The sequence below is a fragment of the Ursus arctos genome, unplaced genomic scaffold (assembly GCF_023065955.2).
Source record: "Ursus arctos isolate Adak ecotype North America unplaced genomic scaffold, UrsArc2.0 scaffold_1, whole genome shotgun sequence".
Lineage (NCBI taxonomy): Eukaryota > Metazoa > Chordata > Mammalia > Carnivora > Ursidae > Ursus > Ursus arctos.
The window spans coordinates 75162143-75186891 of record NW_026622763.1 but is presented as its reverse complement, the minus strand read 5'-3'; the positions used below and the strand labels follow the sequence as shown (position 1 = coordinate 75186891).

Sequence of the window (24749 nt, the reverse complement as noted above, 5' to 3'; positions counted from 1 at the left end):
TTTGACGCCCCCTAATGGAGACAAATGGCAGCGCTTCTCCCTCGGTCCCCGGGGATTGTGTACAGCGTGCTGATGCACCTTACTCACCCCTTAACCTTATCGGTTAAGTTGTATTGCAAACTCTATGATCCTCGTGGGTGAAATAAACAATTCAGCTCTATCATAATTCCAGGAGTCAGAAAAGGCATCAAAGAGGTTAGAAATGGATGCTGTGCTGATATCTAACTGGTTTCCTTGAAGAGGAATGTGGGTTTGGTAGGGAGTACACACAGGTAGGAACTAACAGGTTTTATTCTTTCTCTGGTTCTGCCCCTAAATGGGCAATCTTCTATAAACGATGTCATCTCTTTCAGAATCACAATAGTAAGGAATTAATCCCTGTCTAGTACTTACTAGGTATCAGGCACTAAGTGTTTCATGTATAGTAACTAATTCAATCCTTCCAACAGTTCTGTGAGGATCGGAGACTTTAGTTAATTCACCCAAGGCCACAAAAGAGTAAGGGGAAGACCAGAGTATGAACCCAGCAGTCTGCTACAGAGATTTTCTTTCACTACCAAGGTTTGCTGGCTCTCACACATGCCAGGCACCTTTCTGGGCCCTAAAGTATAGAACACCCTCTGAGGTGAGGACTGTCATCCTCATTCTACAGATGAGGAAAATGAAGCCCAAAGAGACTATGACTCTCTGGCCTCTGTTTGTCTGTCTGTCAAACTGAGGAGGTTGGACCAGCTGACACTGAAGGCTGTATCTGCAAGACCCTAGGATCCTATTACAAAAGAACTCAGGGGCCATGACTAAAACCTAACCACAAAGAAAGGCTCTCTCACATATTTATAGACCCCTGATCTCACAAGACTAATAATAGCACAATCTTGCACGTAAGTACAGAACCTGCCAACTCGATATAGGTTATTATTCCCCATCACCTAGTCTCCTGCTAGGAGTTAGATGAGAACTAAAAGGAAGGGGATCAACAGATTTTTTAGGGGAAAAAAGTCATTTAGGATAATCTGTTTCTTGCTTTTGGCATGTAGCTCCGTGGTCATTCTGCATCTGACTATAATCCTTAATACTGAATTGGGGAGGGGATAACACACATTTTTTATTACTTTGTTTTTTCCTATTTTTATATCCTATTTGACTTTTAAATGTTCAGTCTACCACAGACCTTTGAGATGGGTTAGTATTTTCGAAACGGAAAGGTCCAGAGACCAGGGATGCTTGAGAACTTGCCTGAGGATACCCGCCTGGTAAGAACTGAGCTGGGATTTGAACTTGTGATGAGTTTTACCTATAGTGACAGTAGCAGGGCTACCAAGACTAAAACTGACCTTATCTTGGAAATCCTATTTTTTAAATAAAAAACATCCTGTCAGTGTGTAACCTTGTAACTCCTGACAAGCCAGGGATAGGGATGTTAATAAATTGCCAGCCCTTCGGCCAAATGACCTGACACCACTGAATCCCTAAAAGTGTCACCAAAGCAAGTCACAGGCCAGCCACCTACCATGCTGATGGGGCCCACGGCTGTCCAGTGTCCCCAGGAACTTCCCACCACACTACTGGGCCTGATATGTAGAATATGACAAAACCCATAAAAGCCTCAGGAATGAGGTGATTTTTCTAAGGACAGACACCCATTTTCTTAGAAATGTTCCTATGGGGGAAAAAAGATTGTGCACCTGGGCTAAAGCCAACCTTTTCTGTTCACCCTCAGATGATTTTAGCCAGAACGTTTGCAGTGCCACATTGGGCTTATGATAAAGTCCCTACTAGCCTTTTGGACCCTATCTTCTGGGAAACAGAGTGCTCACTGTAATAACAAGAGGCCTGCCTCAGAGAGATCTTGATTCGTCACCTGAACATCTGTAGAGCCCCAGAAAGAGTTTGGATAAGAAAGCGAGTGAAGCGGAGAGAACAAGCCTTCCCAAGGAATGGTCCTGGAGTGCCCGTTCCAGGTCAGGACTCAAGCAACAGCTAAGCAGGAGGGTGGAGAGCTGTTCCTGTTTCTCCTCTTCCCTCCCCACATAGACTGGGCTTCCTTCGGGAATTCTATACTGTCTTTACAATGTAGCCACAGCTTGTGCCCAGTGTCTCCCTCAAACATGAAAATGAATTACTTTAATCAACTATCAAAGTCAATGACTAATGGAATCCAATATTTCCACTGAAGACATGGGGTGGTTTCTTAGGTCAGGGCTCAAATCCCAGGTCTTCTACCAGCTCTACAAATCTGAGTGGGTATATAGCCTCTTGAGCCTGGCTGTCTTCATTGGACAAAGATGGGCGATAAAACCCGTCTCATTGACTGGTGTATTAGTTTCCGTGGCTGTTGTGAAGAAGTACCACGAACTGGGTGGCTTAAAATAACAGAAACATTTACTTTCATAGTTCTGGAGGCTCAAGTCCGAAATCAAGGTATTAGCAGGGGTAAGTTCCTTCTGAAGGCTCTAGGGAAGACTCGTTCCTTGCCTCTTCCAGCTGCTGGTGGCCCCAGGCACACCTTGGTTTATGGCGGCATAACTCCAGTCTCTGCCTCATCTTTACATGGCCTTCTTCTCTCTGTGTCCCTTGTCTTATAAGGGCATCAGTCGTTAGATTCAGGCCAACCCTAAATGAGATGATCTCATCTTGATTTTTAGCTAATTACATCTACAGAGACCTTATTTCCTAATAAGGTCAAATTCTGAGGTTGCAAGTGGACACGAATGGGGGGGGGTCACCATTAACCTGTGATGGCTGGTCAGGGGGTTAAATGAGAAGTGTCTCACGCAACACTTGCATGTTACAGGCCTTTAATAAACAAAGGAATGGTTATTGGTTTTGTTACTATTGCTGCTGCAGGAGCCATTGTTTTCCTAAGGAATTTTTAAAAAGGTTTGATCTGGGAATGAAAGGGCAGGCCTAAGGAGCAGAAGGGAAGGGACAGCATAAAGATACAGCAGAGAGAAAGTAGGAGGTTCAGAGAGGGAGAGGAGGAAGTGCCAGAGTGACAGTTACCGTGTGGGCTCGCATATTGTCTGTGCCCCCTGGAGGCCAAGACCCTGGATAAGCTATCAGCATTGGTCAGGAAAACCAGACACCTCAGCCAGGTCCAGCCTGGCTTTACTTCCCTGAGGGAAAAGAAACAGAAGACTCTGGGGAAGGGAACTCTCCACATCCCCACTTCTGGTGTACGTATTTCAGAATGTTTCTTACAGCAGTGGAAGAGGATTAGGTTCTGGAAGCAACGCTCCCACGGGCTGAGGCCTTCTCACTGAAAAGTGACTCTATGTCTCAGAGCTGAGCATGGAAGGAAACTCATGATTTCAGATGATTCCTGAGCCCTGGAAACCAGCCAAGTATAGCGAAAATGTGAAGCCAGAGACAGCTAGAAAAGCTAGGCCCCTTCCTCCCTGAGGCCAGAATGACAGGCGTCCTGAATTCTCTAAAATTCAACACAATTCTGAATACACTAAAATTTCATTCTGATGTCAATTGTACGCTGCCAAGCACTGTAACTAATAGTTTTGATATGTTTGACACATCTTTACATCATCAGAGGAGATGGAAGGGCAGGAGGTGAGTCACAACTAAAAATTATTAAGTATAAAGATTCCCTTGAAGACTAACTTCTTTCTTCCAGAGACTTGCCCAGTGGCCTCTCAGCCAAGTGTTCCTAACCCTCTCTCTGTACCACGGATACTTTTTTTTTTTTTTTTTTTTTTTTGAGAGAGAGAAAGAGAGAGGGCGTGTGCATGACCAGGGGGAGGAGGGAGAGGAAGAGAGAATCTCAAGCAGGCTCCATGCTCAGCATAGAGCCCAACACGGGGCTTGATCTCACGACCCTGAGATCATGACCTGTACTGAAATCGAGAGTCAGATATGTAACCAACTGAGCCACCCAGACACCATTGTACCAGGAATACTTTCGACAGTTTGATTAAGTCCATCGGCCTCTTCTCAGAATATGTTTAAAAAAAAAAAAAAAGCGAAGTAAAATAAAAAAATAAAATAAAATAGCAAACTAATGATACCAATATTAAAATACCAACAACAAAAATAACAAATGTGTGGTATGGTCCATATGTGCTTTTTTATTGATGTATTAAATAACAAGATCCAGCAGCAGGTCCTCTCATGACCTTATTTTGAAGGAGTGAGGGATACAACCAATATTTCAAGAGCTCTGCAGCACCTATGGTGGGATCTACAAATACCTGTGATTTGTTGCCTACATTCATGATTGAAGAAAATTCTAAATTTCAGTAAGAGGATAGTGAAAATAAACACATAGCTTTTTCCCCACCCAATTCTATCCATAGAGATGTTTTGCCCCCAAATTAAGAACCCCTGATCTAAGCTAACTTTTCAAAGGTACCAGTTTCCTGTGGGGCTCTGCCAGCTAGCCTGAGCACCAACTCAGTTATGTTGGCAAAGGAGGCCCCCTGCTGGCCAAAGGGCTCAAGCGCGTCATCTGCAAACGCCCGTAATTGGCCGTGGTAGAAAACAATAGGTCAGGCAATTAATTCACTCACATCAAGAAATGGAGCAGGAAAGCTCCTTGTCAGCCAGGCTCCGGGGGATCTAATCAGTACAGATTTAAAAGCTCCATTTGGCTTAATGGGGAAGGGCCGATGGTTTGTGGCTGCTGGTCATTAGCAGGCGAGGACGAGATGCCAGCCCGGCAGGCTGTTTCTAAGGGGGCTGCTTTCACCTGCTCCTGGTCAACAACAACAAAAACCCTGCAGATTGCTTAAAGGTTAGATTTCCCCGTGGACTTGTCTAACCAAGATTTTTAGCAGCTGCCTTCAGTACTTGGCGCGTGGAGCCAAGGAGAAGGGAAGGAGAGCAGAAACGAATGCAGGATTTACCGTGTGCCATTAACCAGGGTGCTTACGGATAGGCTACTGCAATCAATGCCTAAAGCAACTCTGCATGGATTTTTTCATTAATTAGTTAGTTTTTATATACAGATGTAAATGAGGCTTGGAGAGGAACGTTGTCACTTGCTCATGGTCACTGGATGAACAGCCGCGTGGGTTGAAAGATGGGAGCCCATCTGATGCCCAGTCTCTGCCACCAGGGGCGGGGCAGTGAGATGCCCACAATAGTGCCCACTCCTCTTGGCACAGAGTTCTGGAGCCTGTTGTCTGGTTTGAATCCCGGGCTTCCGCACATACTAATGGTGTGAATTTAGAAAATTAACTGATCACTGTGTGCCTCAGTTTCCCAAGCTGTACAATGAGGATAATAGTACCTATTATAAGGGATGTTCCATCGATTACATGTAAAACCCATAGAACAGTGCCCAGTATCTGTAGACAATCCATAAATGATAGGTACTATTACTCTCGGACAGTATTGACAATATCGCCTTCTGAACCCCAGCACAGCAACCCAGCGGCCAATAGCTTAACCCGGTGTTCCTCAAATGCTGGTGATTTCGTTTCCTAGGAGACCCTTGGCGATGTCAAGACGTGTTTGGTTGTCACAACTAGGGGGCCAGAGATATTGTTAAATACCCTATAGTGGACAAGACAGCTCATCCCACAACAAAAAGTATGTAGCCCCAAGTGTGAGTGGTGCCAAGGTCGAGAAACTCTGCCCTAAACCGAACTCCCGTGAGGTAAAGGATATTTTGCCAGACATGATGAGACAGTACCTTGAAATGGGAAGCCCCCAGTCTAGCAGAGGGAGGCCAGACAATAAAGAAATAAATGAAAAAGAAACTATTGGATGACAGTAAATGCTGTGAGAAAAAATAAATCAGAGCATGATCAGGTCGGGCTGCTGTAGATTGAGCAGGAAGACTTCATGGAGGCAGTGGCATTTAAACTGGAACCTGGATGACAAGAAATGACCAGCCATTAAAGATCTGAACAGAGAGCATATAGCTGGCAAAGGGATAGTTCTTCCAAAGGTGCCAAGGTAGGGACAACCTTGATGTGCCTGAGGAACAGAAAGAATGGGAGGCTAGAGACCAGTGGTGAGGGGGGAGGTAGGTAATCAAGTAATAGTCCAATAAGTCTACACAGAATGGCTTCTTTTGGGCAAAGCTAATCCTTGGTTTAGTCCCTCGGAAAAATGATTGCCTCAAAGTACTTGATGGTGACAAAAATATGTGATTTGTTAAGTGGTATAAATTTTAAGTTGGTTTTAAAATTGGGTTTTTTCCCCCTTTAGGGAGCAATAATAGGGAGTCTCTTTCTTAGCAATAAATTAGTTAACAAGGTCAGTTATTGGAATTGGCTATTCCTGTTTGAGATAAACCATATTTTGCTCTATTGGCGCTTTTGCCCCAGGTAGAACACCGTATCACAATGCACATTGTGAGAATCAATAAAGCCAGGATAAGGGGTGGGGAGGAGGGCAGGTGAGGTGTTTGCTCAGCCCATACAGCTTTGCCCGTAGTTCCTCTGTGCTCACAGTCACAGGCTGAGGAAGGCTCATCACAGGATCTGATTATCTACTTTTTCCACTGTTGCTAATGGACTCTTCACATAAAGGCAAAAAGTATCACAGGATACTTTAACTACTTCTCATACAAAATTGAACCAGAGTTGTCATTCATTAAGCAAGTAAATGAGGTAAATTTTGATAGAATGTCCAATAGCCTGATTGGTTTATAGAACGGAGGGGAGTACAGTCACGAGGTTTCTATTTTTGAAGATGGGATAGACTATACCCAGAGTCCTCCAGGCAGGAATGCGTGTGTGGTGTAAACAACAGGAAGTGAGCCCTCAGAGGTCTGGACATACTATTTGGAGCATTCTTAAGCAGCTGTGGGCTCAGTCTTCTCTGGTGCTCTATCACATCCAGGTTTTAAAAATTAGCTGGGCGATGGTTAGGGCTATTACCAGACCCCAGCAAGAAAGCATATGGGGTTCTTCCTCAGTGAAGCTGGCAAAGCAAACCTATCAGCCGTTTACCAGAGTCCACACCGACTCATGACTCAAGTAACTCAATTAGGGCAAGTTGCTCGTTGCCGCCTCCTCTTCCTTTAGTTTTAGGACCCCTAGTTTTATTTGGGCAATAAAATGTACCCAGCAAAAAGACAGTATTTCCCAGCCCTAATAAAATTGTGTCTGGCCATATGTCTAATGGAAGTGTTTTGTGTGATTTCTGAGAAAGCATCTTTGCCTCTTTGCTTATTCTTTCCTTCCCCCCATTCTGCTACTGGAATATAGATATAATGGCTGGAGCTCTACCAGCCATTTTGTACTATGAGGACAAGTGTCATACTCTAAGGAAGGCAATGTTGACTGGAAGGAGCCTGGACCCCCAAGGACTCTGTGGAGTTGGCATACCAGCCCAAAGTATCCTATCTCTGGAGTTCTTTCATGTGTAAGAGAAGTCAACTACTTCTGTATTATTTAAGTCGTGATCTTAAAAGTTTTCATTTCATGCAGTCAGAAGTAATCCTAAATGATATGCCAATATTTGCATGATTTACCCAAACTGAGATTGAATGACCAAGATTAAGTACTCTCATAAAGTTTTATTTTTATCTAAGTTTCTTAAAACTATTATTTTGGAACAATAAACAACTTATAATAAGATTGACACTATATAAGGTCTTAGCTAACCAAATTCAATTTCAAATGTTGCCCCCATTAATCTAAAGGGTATTTTAAAGCACCTTGGCAGATCTCATCACAGAAGAGAATGGAATTCAGGTGTTCAATGGTCTCTTTCATTTAACACTGGTCTAAGACCTCTTCCATCACTAGTATACGGAAATAGAGCCCCTCATCTTCAGGCTCTTATAGCAGAGTAGTCAATAATCCTCAGCTAATAATAAGTTACCAGAAGATCTGGGAAGTCCCTTTTTTTTTACCAAGCTTCCTGATCTTTCTGATGTAATAGTATGAGCTGACTGGCTCTACAATAGCCATTCTTAGAATTAAAACAAGAGAGGTAATTACTTGCAGCATGTGGTAACAATTGTTACTGTTCACCAAATGCTTCTCAATCTCTGTCTTTCAGCCACATGATAGAACTGTACTTGGTGGATCTCTGTAGTTAAGTAGGGTCATGTTCTGGCCAATGAACTGCATCACTTCCAAGTTTAGTCTTTATTTTTTTTTTTTTTAAAGATTTTATTTATTTATTCAACAGAGATAGAGACAGCCAGCAAGAGAGGGAACACAAGCAGGGAGAGTGGGAGAGGAAGAAGCAGGCTAATAGCAGAGGAGCCTGATGTGGGGCTCAATCCCATAACGCTGGGATCACGCCCTGAGCCGAAGGCAGACGCTTAACCGCTGTGCCACCCAGGCGCCCCCCAAGTTTAGTCTTTAATTGCTAATGTGAGACCCTGCAAAGTTGCATTTTTTATTTACCATCATATCAGGTAGTGGCTGCCCATCAGCTGTGTCCAGGAGGGCAGGTGGTGTGATACCACTGCTGAGTAGAGCCCCCAGGTATCTCTTATTAATAGCATTAGCAGTGTAAACAAAAAATATTTTTTTTGCTTCAATCCACTGATATTTGGAGATTGTTTGTTACTGCACCATAATCTATATTATCCTGACTGATACACTACACCATCCAGAAAAAACCTTCTGAAGATGGGAGTGATCACAGCAGAACTGAATGATACAATCTACAGTTCCAACATTCAGAGAAGAGATGTGGGTAAGTTTCATGCACGTAACCCTTTTGACATCAATAAACTCTGTTCATGAAACTTTTTTGTTAAGCAGTTTCCTACAACATATCTATTTACAAAAATCTGTCAGTAAGCAAAGCAATTCTCCCATTCCTCAGTGACTTCAGACCCTATCAAATTTACTGCCCAGCCTGGCATTCAGATTCCATACACCATTAGCGCCACCGTGTGGTATTTACAATAAATGACATTTACTATAGGACTATAAAAAGCAAGGTCACTTATCAAATAATATCATTTACCCACTGAGAAGGGGATTGCACATGACAAAAGAAACCACATCCAGCTTGCTGGGACACCAAATCAAAAGCAAGAGGGAAAATTTTCCTGTCATATGAACCAGGAAACTCAATAGTAGTGAGGCTTGCTCATTTATTTATTCATTCAACTAATATTTACTAAGTTCTGCCATATACCAGATATTGTTCTGGGCCCTGGAAATACAGCAGTGAACAAGACAGACAAATTCCTTGCCTTGGTTGGAAAGACAGACAATGGAATAAATCAACAAAGCAATATATACTACACTGGCAGATATGATAAGTCCTATAAACCAAAATAAATCTGAGTTAGGGCATAGAGAGTGATGGGGGAGGAATTGTTTTAAATAAGGTTGACAGAAATAAAAGCAAACGGTCTACATTTAACTCTCCCAAAGTTACTTTAGAAAAATGATCCCAAATCTCAAATATATGTAAATATGAGCATTCTCTTGCAGATATTAAATGTAAAATGCTTCAAGATGCCCAAAGGTTGGTTTCTAAACATTATCCTGTCTTAGTCCAATCAGGTTGCTGTAATGAAAGTACCATAGACTGGGTGGCTTAAACAACGAACATTTATTTCTCACAGTTCTGGAGCGTGGGAGGTGCAAGATCTAGGTGACAGCAGATTCAGTGTCTGGTGAGAACCCTCTTCCTGGATTGTAGATGGCCATTTTCTCATTGTGCCCTCATATGGCAAAAGGAACTTTCTGGGATCTCTTTTTTGAGGACAAATCACACTCATGAGGACTCTGCCCTCATGACTGAATCCTTCCCAAAGTCCTCATCTCCTAACAACATGATATTGGGGGTTAGGATGTCAACATATGAATTTAGGAGGTACACATTCAGGCTATAGCAATCACCCCAAAAAGAAATCATGATTCTTTGCACAAAACACTGATTTTTCAGGGGCGCCTGGGTGGCGCAGTCATTAAGCGTCCGCCTTCGGCTCAGGGCCTGATCCTGGCATTCTGGGATCGAGCTCCACATCAGGCTCCTCCGCTAGGAGCCTGCTTCTTCCTCTCCCACTCCCCCTGCTTGTGTTCCCTCTCTCCCTGGCTGTCTCTCTCTCAAATAAATAAAATCTTTAAAAAAAAAAAAAACACTGATTTTTCAGATCTGAGGCAGGAAATGAACATGAAGATCCTGGGACATATCTTTATGCCAAAAAATGCAGAAGCATTCAAAGATTAACAACTACAGTCATAATAGTCTTTACCTGTCACAGCAAACAAATTATAGGGGCTCCCACTGGCCAAACTGGGGGCTATTTAAGAATCGAGAGGATAGTAATTGATATTACACTGGATGACTAAAATTCATGAGTTTGTGGTGATTTATCTTTTTAAAGGGAAGGGGCTCTGTTTTATAGAATGCCAATAGAAGGTATTATAGAATTAGAGAACCGTTGTTTTGCAAACTGTAGTAGAATTCATGCAAGGATCATCTGGTATATTAATTCCTGTTGCCAATGTAACAAATTACTACAATCTTAGTGGCTTAAAACAACACAGATTTATTATTTTACAGTTCTGGAGGTCAGGAGTCTAAAGTGGGTGAGCATGGCCGCTCTCCTTCCGCAGGCTCTGGGGGGAAATCTGTTTCTTGTCTTTTCTACATTCTAGATGCTGTCTACATTCCTTGGCTCTCATGGCCCCACATCACTCCGACTTTCGCTTCCATTACTGCATCTCCTTCACTCTGACTCTGACTTATCTGCTTCCCTTTCATAAGGACCCTTGCGATAACATCAGGCTCAGGCCCAGATAATCCAGGCTATTCTTCCCATCACAAGATCCTTAATCATATCTGCAAACTCCCATTTTGTCATGTAAGATAACATATTTACAGGTTCCCGGCATTAGGATATAAACGTCGCTGACACTATTATACAGCCTACAGCTGTGTATGGTAGTATGTATGACTATATATATTTATTTGTGTGTACGTGTTCTATATATGTGTATATATGTGTTCTATAATACCAAGTACGCAAATCACTTGTAAGATATTCTTACCAAAAATGTTTACCTTGAATCTAATCAAGCCTTTAGCCCTAACTTCCAGCCAGCTTACAGAAATGACACCATAATAAAATAATCAAACACATTCTGCATCAGACATGCTATATGTTTACTACGCTATATGTTATACTATCCTAGACTCCTCAGAATTACAATGCCATAAAAATGGAGAATATTCCAAAAGTTTTAAAAGAACTTAAGACATAACTAAATGCAATGTGTGAACCTTGATTGGATCTTGGTTCAAAGACATTTTAAAGACAATTGGTGGAATTTTAAACTTGGGTTAAATATTAGATGACATGGAATTATTGCTAATATTCTTATATTTATATAGGATACTGTCTTTATTTTTGGAAATGCATGTTGAAATACTTAGGAGTGAAATATACAATGTCCAAAACTTACTTTCAAATAGTTTAGATAAAAACTGTGTTGGGGGGGCTGGAGAGATGAAATAATATGGCAAAATATTCATTTTTTTATTCTAAGGGGAGAGTATATAGTCTATATTGTAGCTGTGACAGTTAATTTTATGAGTCAATTTGGCTAGGTCATGATACTCAGATATTTGGCCAAACATTATTCTAGATGTTTCTATGAAGGTATTTTTAGATGAGATTAACATTTAAATCAGCAGATTTGAGTAAAGCAGATTATCCTCCATACTGTGGGTGGGCCTCATTTAGTCAGTTGAAGGCCTTAAATGGAGAAGACTGACACCCCTCCCCTGTAAGAATGAATTCTGTCAGGAGACCACCTTCTGTCTTAAACTGCAGCACTGACTCTTCTCTGGGTGTCCTGCCTGCCCACCTATCCTGCAGATATTTCACTTGCCAGCTTCCACAATCACATGACCCAATTCCTTAGTAACTCTCCCTTATCTCTCCCTCTCTTTCTAGCACATATATAATAGGATGTATTTCATTATATATAGATAGCATATGTATAATATAGATAGCACATACATAATAGGATATTTTATATGTTATATCTTATTCATAGATAGATATCTTCCTGGGCTATCTAATTTATAGTTAGCTTGCTTAATTGCTAGCCTCTCAAAAAGTAAAAAAAAAAAGAGATTAAAAGTAGCAAGTTAGGGAACAGCAGGAGGAGATCTAACTAACCCAATTGTATGTAAGAAAATGGCTTTGAAAGGGCAACATATATATATGAAATGCATTACATCGGGACATGTAGTCTTTCCTTTATGCATAATTGAAGGCAGATTCAAAATTGGAAAGGAAGTGATGATAAACTAATAACAGACTTTAAAAATAAACTTCAGGAAACATTTAAACAGTTGGAGTAGACACAATACACCCAACACCTGAAAGAAAGGGTCTTTGTTCTCTCAGTGTCAATGGGCTCACACCTGAAATAGCGGACTTAATCAGAGAAAGTACAATGAAATGGAAAATTGCCAATTTGGAGAGTTCCAACATGTAGCTGAACATTTTCAAAGAGATTTAAAAAGTCAACTAGCTAGAAGTCAAACCAAATTTATGTTCCTTTAGATAAAATAACTGGCCCCCAACTTGATATCTCGGCTATTATAAATAATGCTACAATGAATGTTTTAACTTCTTTAGAATTTCACAGAAATGTAATTATACAGTAAGTACTCTTTTATGTCTGGCTTCTTTCTTTCATTTGTCTATCTGTTCATCTACTGAACATTTGGGGATCTTTTTAGTTTGGAGTCATTAAGAAAAAAAAGCTATGAACATTCACATACAATACTTTGCAAAGATGTAGGCTTTCACTTCTCTTGGATAAATACCTAGGAATAGAATTGCTGGATCCTATAAGCATATGTTTAACTTTGTAAGAAACTGCCAAAATATCTTCCAAATGGTTATACCACTTTGCATTATTACAAACAGTATTTGAGAATTCCAGTTGCTTCAGATCTTCACCAGTATCTGGTACTGGCAGTTTTGTTATTGAAACCATTTTGGTGGGTTTGTAGTAGTATCTCCATGTCGTTTCATTTTCCTGTTGACTAAGGGTGTAGAGCATCCTTCTACGTGTTTGTTGGCAGTTTGAGTATCTCATGGAGAATCTATTCAAATCTTTTGCCCAATATTTAGTAGACTGTTTAACTTTTCATTATTGAGCTTTATAAGCATTATTTATATTTTCCAAATACAGGTTCCTTGTCAAGTATAGGTATTCCAAGTATTTTCTCCCAATCTGTGACCTGGCTTTCATTTTCTTACTACTGTCTTTCAAAGATCGTAAGTTTTAATATATTCCAATTTACTTATTTTCTTTCATGACTGATGCTTTGTGTGTCCTAAGAAATCTTTGTCTCTTCCAAGATAGCAATTTCAAAGTTTCTTTCTACAATTTCTAGAATTTTAGCTTTTAAATCTATGACCCATTTTGCAATCCAATTTTGCACTAGAAGTATGTATGGTGTGAGGCAAAAGTTGAGGTTATTTCCCATTTGAATAGTTATTCCATTTGTTAAAAAGACTACCTTTTCCTCAATTACTTTGGCCACCTTTGTCAGAAACCAATTGTCCAATAGGCATATATCTTTCTGAACTCTATTCTGTCCATTGGCCCTTAAGATTTTTTTTTTAAAGATTTTATTTATTTGTAAGAGAGAGAGAGCACAAGCAGGGGAAGTAGCAGGCAGAGGAAGAAGCAGCCTCCTCGCTGAGCAAGGAGCAAGATGAGGGACTCGATCCCGGGACCCTGAGATCATGACCTGAGCTGAAGGCAGATGCTTAACCGACTGAGCCACCCAGGCATCCTGATCCTTAATATTTCTTATAGGTCTACTGGTCTACTGGCAACAAATTCATTTGTCTTTTCCCTGTCTGAAAAAGTCTTTTCTCACCTTTTCTGAAGGATATTTTTGCTGAATATAGAATTCTAGATTAATAGGCTTTTTCTTTAAGCACTTTAAAGATCTTATACCAAGGTCTCTAACTTGCACTTTGAGGAAAGAAATACACAGTCATTCCCTGTGTGGAATGTGTCTTTTTTTTCTCCAGGTACTTTACAATTCTCTCTGGTTTTCAACAATTTGATTATGGTATATTTAGTAAGGTATTCTTTATGTGTTACCCTGCTTGGATCTGTGAATTTATAGTTTTCATCAATTAGGAAAAAGTTCAGACATTATTTCTTATATTGTCTTTGTCTCCCTTACCCCAACGTCTAGGAATCCAAATACAAGTATCTTAGAGGACTTGATATTATCCCATAGTGGCTGAGGCACTGTTGTATTTTTTTTCTCTTGGTACTGTAGTAAGCTTCAATTTGACTGATCTCTGTTTCTGCAGTGAGCAATCTGGTACAATTCCATCTAGTCCTTCTCATCTACCTAGTGATCAGAAGTAATCAAACAGCAGCAGTGATTTTTAAAAATAAATCTTAGATGTACTGGAATTATTGGTTTAAATGTATTAATGACAAATAAAATATTTAAGGACTATTAATTTAGAAATGTGTAAATAGTTTTTTCAATACTTCCTTTACTGTCTATAAAATTAGGTTGTGTACAAGTGACATTAGAAATGATATTGAATATGAATGACACCAACAATGGGCTGTTGTGGTTTTTTTACTTTGATCTCTTTTATAGAAGGTGATAACAATCTGTGGAAAATGCTTTATTGTATCATGCCAATATACTACAAGGAATAGTTCAAAATAATACAAAAGTAAGCCACAGACTTGTCTAAGTGAAAATCAACACATCCAAAAATTTCTTTCCTTAATTTTTCATAGTTAATTGCCAGCAGTCCAATAAGCTGATTTTTCCAAGAAAGATCATTCTAATAACTTTGAATGTTCAATCCGTGCAATGGTCCAATCAGGCTTTACTCCTTGTGTAAACTCCCTCTGAAATCTAGGGGAAAATATTATAAATAATGTGAATCTTAACATTAGCCCAAATACTTCTTGGATAACTATGTAATTTGCAAGTGTACATTAGAGACAGTTTTTAGCAACAGGCTAATGGTTAATCATAAATAAACATCAAAACAAAAAAAGTTTAATTTACCAATTCAATCACAAAAAATATCCTCACAAAATTAGAACATTCTCCACTAAAATGAGTATTTTTGTTTTCCTGAGGTAGGCTCCACACCCAGTATGGAGCCCAATGTGGGACTTGAACTCATGACTCTGAGATCAAGAACCGGCCACAATCGATTGGGCCACCCAGGTGCCCCAGAAATGAGTATTTTAATGAACTGATATACATTCCAACATCTGCCAGTCCTTAAGAGAAACTTAGGTATTATTCTGTTAAGTACTTGCTATCACAAATGCCTAATATGCGGAAAAAGAAATTGCACCATGGTGATGGAAAGAGTACTTTAGTGGAATTTGGTTTATATACATTAGATCAATCTTGAAAATAACGGTGCTTACGAACTGTCCATGGTCTTACTATGGAATATCAGAAGCAGCAGAGGTGAATATTGATTATATTGTTCTTTAATTATAAATAATGTCTTTAAAAGGAGATGATTCAGATTTTGTATAATAACAATGCAAAATTCAAAATAAAGAAAAAAGAAAAAAAGCACCGTCCATTAAAGAAAAGTGAAAAAATAAGGATACCTTTTACCTTAGTGAAACAGAATATATTTTCTTTCTTAGGTCCTTTTTGGGATTTGTTATTTTAAATCAAGTTTATATAGTTTTGGTAACACAACAGTATTTTCTTTAAATAAATATTAAATTATGTCTCCACTGACTTGCATGACTGGTTCACTGTCCCAAATTTTATTAGCACAAAAATACATGCTAGTGTCTCTTTTAAATAAGTTGCTAACCTACTAGATAGTACGTCTTTATAGGCAGGAATTTTGTATCTGAACCCCTACCAGAGTACCTGGTAAATAGGAAATGATGAATAAATGTCTAGAGAGTGGATGGTCCATGTGCCAACTGTGGCAGATCTTATTTTCCAAGGATGGTTATAACCATATGCCCCATCCCACATGTTCTTCTGCAGTGTGACCCTGCTAGTGCCCCATAAAAAGGTGGAGTGTCTCCATGCCCTTTCAACTGTGTAGGTCCTAGGACTGCTTTGACAGGCAGAATAGGGTGGAAATGATCCAGTCCTGGGCAAAGCCCTTTACTGGTCTAGCCAACGACCACATAAAATGTGTCAATAGCCTGAGACTACCACAAACCCAAGCCATGAAGAGAGGCCTTGGAGAATGAGACGTTTTGTGGAGAAGTCAAGGTGCACGTGAGTGACGAAGCCGTTGTGGAAATGAATCCTCCAGTCCCTGACACCCCAGTTGATGCGAAAGGAAACAAAGAAAACCCCACATCTGAGCCTTACCAAAATTCCTGAGCAGTAAAACAGCAGACAAAATAAATGGCTGCTTGAAGTGACTGAGTTTGGGGGGGGGGTGGTTATAATGCAGCAATAGACAGCTTAAACACCTTTTAAATTCGGCAATATTACCTCTTTCTAATCTCTGAACACTTCTGTTTCATGTCCAGTATGTCTTTATGACTTTCTCTCTTCTTAAATAACTTGTCAAATTTCAATCCTTTTCTTCCTAAAGCTCCCTTTAGTTTTCATACCTTCATACTTCCTTCATACTACCTTCCATTTTCTAGAGAAAGGAAACAATGAAATGAGATTAGACTTACTCATAGCTTGCACTAAGAAGTTGTTTAGTTTCCACGTTCTGATCCCCCAACTTAACCTGGAATACACTGGCTCCACTTAAAGTTTCACTGGGGATGTTGGCACTGGTTAGATACCAAAAGCACATCAGGATGTTAACAAACTTCCTTCCTTAGAGAAAAAACACACACACACATATACAAATACAAATCACAATAATCTATCATCCATATATCCAAAATGAAATTAGAAAATGGCAGTAGCTACACAGTTGTTACAGATCATATTTTATACTTATTCTAGTCTAATTTAAGATACTTACATTGACACCTTTTTATTTTTAAAAAATTCTTAGGGTTTATGATGTATTTGCCTTCTTCTCTGCATCTCAGAAATAATAGTTATGATTTACTGAGCATGTACTATTTACCCTAATTCACTTTGCTATGTGCTAGTGATTATGACAGTGTCCTATGTTAAAATCAGGTAGTGACCATGATGCTGAGATGCAATTTGAAATATTAGGGGAGAAGAAAATATTTATCACTAAAAGTACCTGTAGAAATGTTCCAAATTAACATGTGTGTAAAAAATGTTTAACCATTAAACAGTCCTATATCAGAACTGCCTAGAAAGTGTGTAAGCAAAGGCTAGATTTCCTGTATGCCTGGCACATAATACATTTGCAATTATTTGTAGAAGAAATAAATGAGTCAATACATTTTTAGGAAGGCTCTAGAGAAAATGGATGCATTGGACAAGGAGAAGAACCAGATAATCACTAAAGTTCCTTTCAACCTTTTTCATGACTCCAAACAAATCCAATTTGGGAGTTCCACAGTTAGTCTTACTTTCAAAAAAGTCATTAACTGATATTATTTTTCTTTTACCCCTTACTCTTTCTATTTAATATACAGCTGGACATTTAAAATGCTGAATTGTTTCCTTCAAGTGAGGAAATCTGAAACACAAATATTTTCTATTTGAGACATGATAGCAACCTTAGACAATTTTCATCAACTTAAGTGATGATGCCATCTCTTGTGAATGAAATAACAGTAGAGGAAGGTCCTCGATAGAAGGGTTTAAGTAATTGTCATATCTCAATTCTCCCAGAGTTAGGTCTTGAAAGAATGAATGTATTATTTTCCCTGAAGTCGGCTTGTACCAACAAAACCCCACTATTTCATGATTACCCCCTAGTTTAGCTTATTGGCAATTATATATCATTTAATGTTGACTATGCTCTAGCATTACCTTTCTCATCATAGTAAATGGAGATGTCTCCTGTTGATGTGTATACAATTTCATCTATGTCAGCAGCAAGGGCATTTTTATGGTTGTCAGGTAGTAAAGTAACCTTTTCCTTCAATACATGGAGCACCTAAGTATGGAAAAAGCAAACCATAGTCCACTTGTTGAATTTTCAAAAGCCTCTCAAAAAGCAGATGAATTCTTTATGGAATCAATTTTTCTAAGCCTATTTTTATTTTTTATTTTATTTTTTTTTTTAAGATTTTATTTATTTATTCGACAGAGATAGCCAGCGAGAGAGGGAACACAAGCAGGGGGAGTGGGAGAGGAAGAAGCAGGCTCACAGCAGAGGAGCCTGATGTGGGGCTCGATCCCATAACGCCGGGATCACGCCCTGAGCCGAAGGCAGACGCTTAACCGCTGTGCCACCCAGGCACCCCTAAGCCTATTTTTAAATTCACTACCATATTTACTCATATTCAAAAGCTAGGCTGAAAGGCATCAAATTGTTGAATAGGTAATTCCTAACAGAACATTCAGTATAAAGACAATTGAAAGACATCGTGTTTACTTACTTATTCCTTAAGTAGCAAGTCATTCTATGCTTTTATATGACCCAAAGTACCCAAAACTAAAGATACAGGGACTCTACTTTGGCTGATGGCACACATACCACTTTTAAGTAAGGGTAACATATATTATTCTATTGCAGGAGAATACTACATTTATTTTTAAAGGAAAATTAAAAGTATACTTTACCTCTTTGGCCACAAGTTCTTCCAATAGATCAAATTTACACTGTGACAGTAACTTGGACACATGAGCAAAAGCCTTAAAAAAAAAAGTGAGAAGAGGTTGGTAATCGTTATTTCAAAACACCATGCAAAATACCATACAATATACAATGCTCACACTTAAATAGCTTAGTATCACAAAGACTATTTCATGATGAAGGTGGTAAACAATGTCAAATACTATGATACCACTGTTAGGCATGACTCCTTCAAAGTTGGTTGGCTTTTCTCTTCTCATACGACTTTCCCACATATACAGTAGAGAGCTGACAGCCGATTATGTATCCACTCTCAGGAAAGGGGAAAAGATGGTGTGTGCATACACATTTGCTCCTCGATAAAAATCCTCCTACAGATTTCCTTTTAAAATAATAATGAAGTAATCACTGTTATCACTGTAATGACTACTATATGACACCCCCCTCTTAACCATGAACACAAAGAATTTGAGAAGCAGTGCAATCCAGATTGTAATGGGAGTCTGGAGATTTGGGTCTTCAATCTTCATTAAGATTGTTAAGGTAGGTTTGGAGAAGTGGAGAGAAGATAATGAGTTTACAGTCTAAGCGGATGCCAACTCTGAAGTATGAGATCCCACTGTAAAGTAGGGGGGAGCCAACTGTACCCCTCCATATTCTTAGCAGTGAGAAATGAAACTGTGTGTAAGACTCCACCTGTCTTCAAGGAGCTCTCAGGCTACTTGAGAAGGGAGGGGAGTAAACTGACAAGTTCAAGAACTATGACAGGGGTCAGAACAGGATGACCTGAGCAGAAGAGCCACTGAAGCCAATCTGGGAGGACCAGGGAGGGCCTCTTAAGGAAGTAACATCTAAGATGAAAGCTGAAGAACCAGCAGGACCAGGGGGATGCACTGGCACGCCAGACAGACAATAACTGTTCGGGATGGGATGTTATGGGATTAACAGTGTTTCCCCCAAATTCATATGCTGAAGCCCGAGCTCCCAGTACCTCAGAAGGTGACTGTATTTGGAGACAGGGTCTTCAAAAAGGTGATTAAGTAAGATGAGGGTGGGCCTTAATCCAATCTAACTAGTGTCTTTGTAGAGAGGAAATTTTGACACACAAAGCACCAGGGTACATGCACGCACAGGGACAAAACCACGTGGCAAACAGAACGCAGCCATTTGCAAGCAAAGGAGAGAGGCCTCAGAAGAAACCAAACCTGCCAATGCCTGGATCTTGGACTTCTAGCCCCCAAACTGTGAGAAAATAAAGTCCTGTGGTTTAAGTAACCCAGACTGTGGTATTTTGTTATGCCAGCCCTGCCAAACTAGACAATAACAGAGTTGAATTTTGAGAAAATGCATATATCCAAATGGATTCAAGGACACTCTGCAAACACTTTAGAGGCCCTAAGGACACTGTATATATTAATAAGCCTTCATGTGAGGAAGATAGGTGGCACTTAGGTGAGAAGAAACAAAGACCACAGTGATCATGGTGAAACCCAACCATTACATTCTAGTTTGCATGGCCAAGGTATGAGGTTTGGGGGGCCGAAGATCCCACCTGAGCAAATTATCTGATAAGATAATAACGAACCAATAGGAGGCTGCTCTGACAAGGCTTTGATAATACAGGATTATCTAACTCAAAGAGGCTTCTAGGAAATAGCCCTCTAAAACATGCAAGCAAGACACAGGAAAATAAACACTGTATGATTAATGTGGTTTGAGGGCAGTAACAGGGAAGACAGATCATATGCCCATATCGATAGTGCGATATTGTGATAGAAGAAGAAAATACACCCTTGTTCTTCATTCTGATTCCTGCCACAGAGCTCCTAAAACAAGCCTCTTTCAACCAAACGTGAGTTTAGGCTAATGAGGTGACTGTTGTCAGAGGACTAACCATGTGATTAGAGGGTTGGAATTTTCAGTTCCACCCCTAGACTTCAGGGAGGGGAGGAGGGCTGGGAATTGAATTAACCACCAATGTTTTGATCCATCATGCCTACATAATGGAACCTCCATAAAAACCCTAAACAAAGGGATAGGGAAGCTTCAAGGTTGGGGAACACGTGGAGGTGTGCCCAGAAAGCATGGAAGCTTCATACCCTTCCCACATACCTTGCCCTATACATCCCTTCCATCTGGCTGTTCCTGAATTGTATCCTTTTTAATAAACTGGAAATACCAAGTAAAGTGCATTCCTAAGTTCTAGGAGCTGTTCCAGCAAACCATCGAACTTGAGGAAGGAAGATGTGGAAACCCCCAATTTATAACTGGCCAGTCAAATGGGGCCCTGACTTGTGATTAGCATCTGAAGTGGAGGCATTCATCTAGGACTGCGCCCTAACCTGTGGGGTCTGCTTTAACTCCAGGGAGTTAGTGTCAGAGCGGTAGTAGGATGCCCTGCAAGGCCTTGATGACAAAGGAGTGTCTAACCTAGAGAGGCTTCTAAGATATAGCCCTCTTCTTCACAGAAAAGGTTAAGACTTGCGAACAAGAGATATAAGAAAACATACAGTATATGATTAATGTGGTTTAATGTCAGTAATAGGGAAGATATGTTATATGTACATATTAATGGAAAGCAGGGTGTGTGGCACTAATAAAGCTTAGCATTGGACCACCTATTTCCCTGCCTCATGTGATGAATAAAAGCTTGACTAGATTGTACTTAACCATTTCAATTTCTAGTGACTAGAGGACCAAGACTGCTTGTAGACTGGGTCACAGGACAGTGGTTACAATGCATCCTTGAGCCAACTGTTTTATCATTTATAAAGGAGAGTTAGACTAGAATGATGATCTTTAAGATGTCTTTTTGTTTTCACGTTCTCCAATTTTTAAAAAATCTGAATGAACATGATCTAATGAAAACTTGATATTCATAACCCAAAATAACATTTTATTGCTGGAAGTTAAGCTTAAGGAGAAAAGGAAGTGGAGCCCACGAGAGCAGATAAACTAGCTAATGTTTCTGCACCAGATTGTTCCCAAACCCTAGAATTATACCCATGCAAAAAAAGATACAGTCGCATTAAGAGAACTAGTAGGGAGAAGGTTTTTTTTTTGCCATGTCCTTTTAAATCTTAGGTGTTGAAGAACTGATTTGCTTGATATATATATTTTTTGTTATTATGATATGTTAGTCACCATACAGTACATCATTAGTTTTTGAGGTAGTGTTCCATGATTCATTGTTTGCATATAACACCCAGTGCTCCATGCAATATGTGCCCTCCTTAATACCCATCACCAGGCTAGCTCATCCCCCCACCCCCTCCCCTCTAAAACCCTCAATTTGTTTCCCGGAGTCCATAGTCTCTCATGGTTAGTCCCCCCTCTGTTTCCTCCCCCCTTCATTTACCGCAAAGATAAAGGTGTAGTGAAAAGAAGGGCCATATGCACCCCAATGTTCATAGCAGCAAAAATGTCCACAATAGCCAAACTGTGGAAGGAGCCAAGATGTCCTTCAACAGACGAATGGATAAAGACGTGGTCCATATATACAATGGATTATTACTCGGCCATCAGAAAGGATGATTACCCAACATTTGCATCAACATGGATGGAACTGGAGGAGATTATGCTAAGTGATTTGCTTGATGTAAAAGATACATTACGCGGGGCGCCTGGGTGGCACAGCGGTTAAGCGTTTGCCTTCGGCTCAGGGCGTGATCCTGGCGTTGCGGGATCGAGCCCCACATCAGGCTCTTCTGCTGTGAGCCTGCTTCTTCCTCTCCCTCTCCCCCTGCTTGTGTTCCCTCTCTCGCTGGCTGTCTCTCTCTTTCCAATAAATAAATAAAAAAAAAAAAAAAAAAAAAAAAAAAAGATACATTACGCGACCAATGGTTTAAGGCACTAGATTAATATTTGTCATGGATGACCAATATTCCTTTCGAAAATGACAGTGGTTAAATGCACAAAAACTGATTTAGATGAGGCAAAAATTGTTTACAGACTGGCTGATTAAGGGGCAGAGACACTACTTAATAGCAAGGAGGAGGGCTAAAATAGCTAACAGCTGGAGACAAAATCAGAGCGTGGCTAAAAAGTGTTTCATGCTCCTCTGTGTTCTGAGGAAATGGGGCCTAAGGGCTGATTCCTGCCCATGTAGGGGAGAGGATTTCATTCCTTATTGACATATACATGAGCTGGTACAGTTATATAATGTTATGAGGTAGACAAATTAACATATCATCAGTGAGCACTGTGGAGCACAGTAAGATCATGCCAACTTACCTCAGCATGGACCAAAGATTTTGAGAACTGACATGAGCAGAGGTTCACCTCTTACAATGCTATAAGTCAAGCTTGCCCTTTGCTTTTTAATTTTTTATAAACACATAGAGCAGTCAAGAGAGTTGACTCAGGGAAGCAGGAACCAGGAGTTAATATTGACATTGATTATATAAAGCTGGAAACGATTTATGACTGATGGGTTACACAAACAAATATAAATGGCTGTGTTTACAGAAATAATCTGAAATAAATTAGGAATAAATATATCCATATCAGTATACAATCAGTATTGTGAAATGATTACACTAATCAGAAGTTTAAGATATATGGCAGTATGAACTGGGAAATAAACTATGACTTTTATTTATCAACAGTTCTGAAATGTTTGGGAATGACAAACTCTTGAAGGGATTCAAAAGAAATTTACATATGGACTTTCATCCTCGAAAAATGCATGTACACACAAAATCCGTAAATAATCTCAGGACCCAAAGTGACCATTGTGTGACAAGAGTAAGGCAGGGTATTACCAGTCACTCAGAGAGAGAGAATAGGCAGGGGTTAAACTCAGTGTGCAGGGTGCTGTGCACTTATCGCAGGCCAGGCTGTCTCAGCAAATTCTTTGAAAGGGGAAATCTGCTTATCTGTAGGTTATTCTTTAAAGAGTATGATGGGGAGGGATTGGGGGTACGAAGATGGGCAAGGAAGCTCTACCAAATAGCTAGCAGGAAGTTTTGTTTTTCTACCAAAATCGTATTACTGCACTATGAAAACACTGTCTTATTTACTCTTCAAAACAATCTTATCTATTCATTTATTCAACAAACATTTGTGTAGTGCCTACTGTGTGCCAGGCATTGTCTTCTTAATTTTGCAGAAAACCACGTTCAGAAAAGATAAAGCGATGTAGCTTTTAAGTGGCAGAAATGGGGTTTGAATCGAATCCATTTCTATCGGATTCAAAACCTGTAGAGTGGAAAAAGAAACTGGGGGACTTCACCCTCGTGTCTCAATCGAACCACGCAAACATAAGCGGAAGCTTAATTTAAAAAGTAGCCAGAGGACTCTGTGCCTGGGTCACTACCCCTTTGGATAACTTGGGACCCGTGAGGAAAACTCTTCGCTAAACCCTTCTTGCGTGTAACAGCTGAACGCATGAGAGGCTAACGGGTCAACCCCAAGGAAATAAACAAACCTGCTTCGCTCCCTCAGAGAATTCTGCGATGCTGAACTCTTGGTCGAAATAGGCCCAGATTAGGAAGGCGTAAATTCGAGTCCGAACCCAGTTGATGGGGTTGGAGAATCCCAGAATGATCATCTTGGTTTTCTGGCGCGGCTGGGGCTGCTCCTCGGCGCTGTAGCCGCGCCGAGGGTAGGCAGGGAAAGCAGAGAAGGCGGCGGGGAGTCCCGGAGGGCTAAGCAGGGGACGCTGCGGGCCCCGAGCGGGCGGCGCCGAGGCCCAAGTGACTCGAGGAAACGGGGCCGCTCCGGAGCCAAGGAGGCGGCGGCAGAAGCAGCAAAGTCCAGCCAACGGCGCTCTCACCTCGGCTATACCGGGAGTCCGGGGTCGAGCGGGCCCGCCGAACAGCGGCGGAAAGAGCAGCAAGCGGGGCAAAAGACGAACGGCCAGCGCCATTTTTATGACTTTTCACCCCAGTCCCTGTCTGTGCTGTGTCGAATGAAAGTCGGTGGGAAACCATCTGAGCAGCATCCGGAGAGAGACTAGTGAGCAAAGCCGACCTGCTGCTGCCACCTCTGGTCAGTCAGCCCCATTCGGCCGCTCCAGCACGCAGCTCACGTAGAGGCCTTTTAGGCCCGGGCCGCCCTCTCCCACCAGCCGCGCTTCCGAGTCCGCCGGTGCCGCGGACCTTTTCTCTCCGGCTCGTGTTTCCGGGCGGATGGCACACTGAGGAAGGTGTCAGGCCAG

At 40.7% G+C, this 24749-nt stretch overlaps 1 protein-coding gene across 3 annotated transcripts; it reads right to left on the bottom strand.

Annotated features, from left to right (window-relative positions):
• Positions 1 to 9473: 9473 nt before the first annotated feature.
• MAIP1 (matrix AAA peptidase interacting protein 1) lies at positions 9474 to 24649 on the bottom strand. 3 transcript variants are annotated; one of them, XR_006408757.3, is made up of 5 exons: positions 24018 to 24646; positions 18577 to 18648; positions 17821 to 17947; positions 16587 to 16688; positions 9474 to 14814 (listed from the first exon to the last, which is right to left on the bottom strand). XR_006408757.3 is itself a non-coding variant. In XM_026492241.4 (5 exons), exons 1-5 carry the CDS (start codon positions 24456 to 24458, stop codon positions 14736 to 14738), a joined length of 867 nt encoding a protein of 288 aa, XP_026348026.1. In that variant the 5' UTR covers positions 24459 to 24649; the 3' UTR covers positions 9474 to 14735. The 3 variants fall into 3 exon arrangements, 2 of the variants coding, with proteins under 2 accessions (XP_026348026.1, XP_048069920.1); XM_026492241.4 differs by having other exon boundaries at positions 16587 to 16734; positions 24018 to 24649; XM_048213963.2 differs by lacking the exon at positions 16587 to 16688 and having other exon boundaries at positions 9474 to 16549; positions 24018 to 24648.
• Between the last annotated feature and the right edge of the window lie 100 nt (positions 24650 to 24749).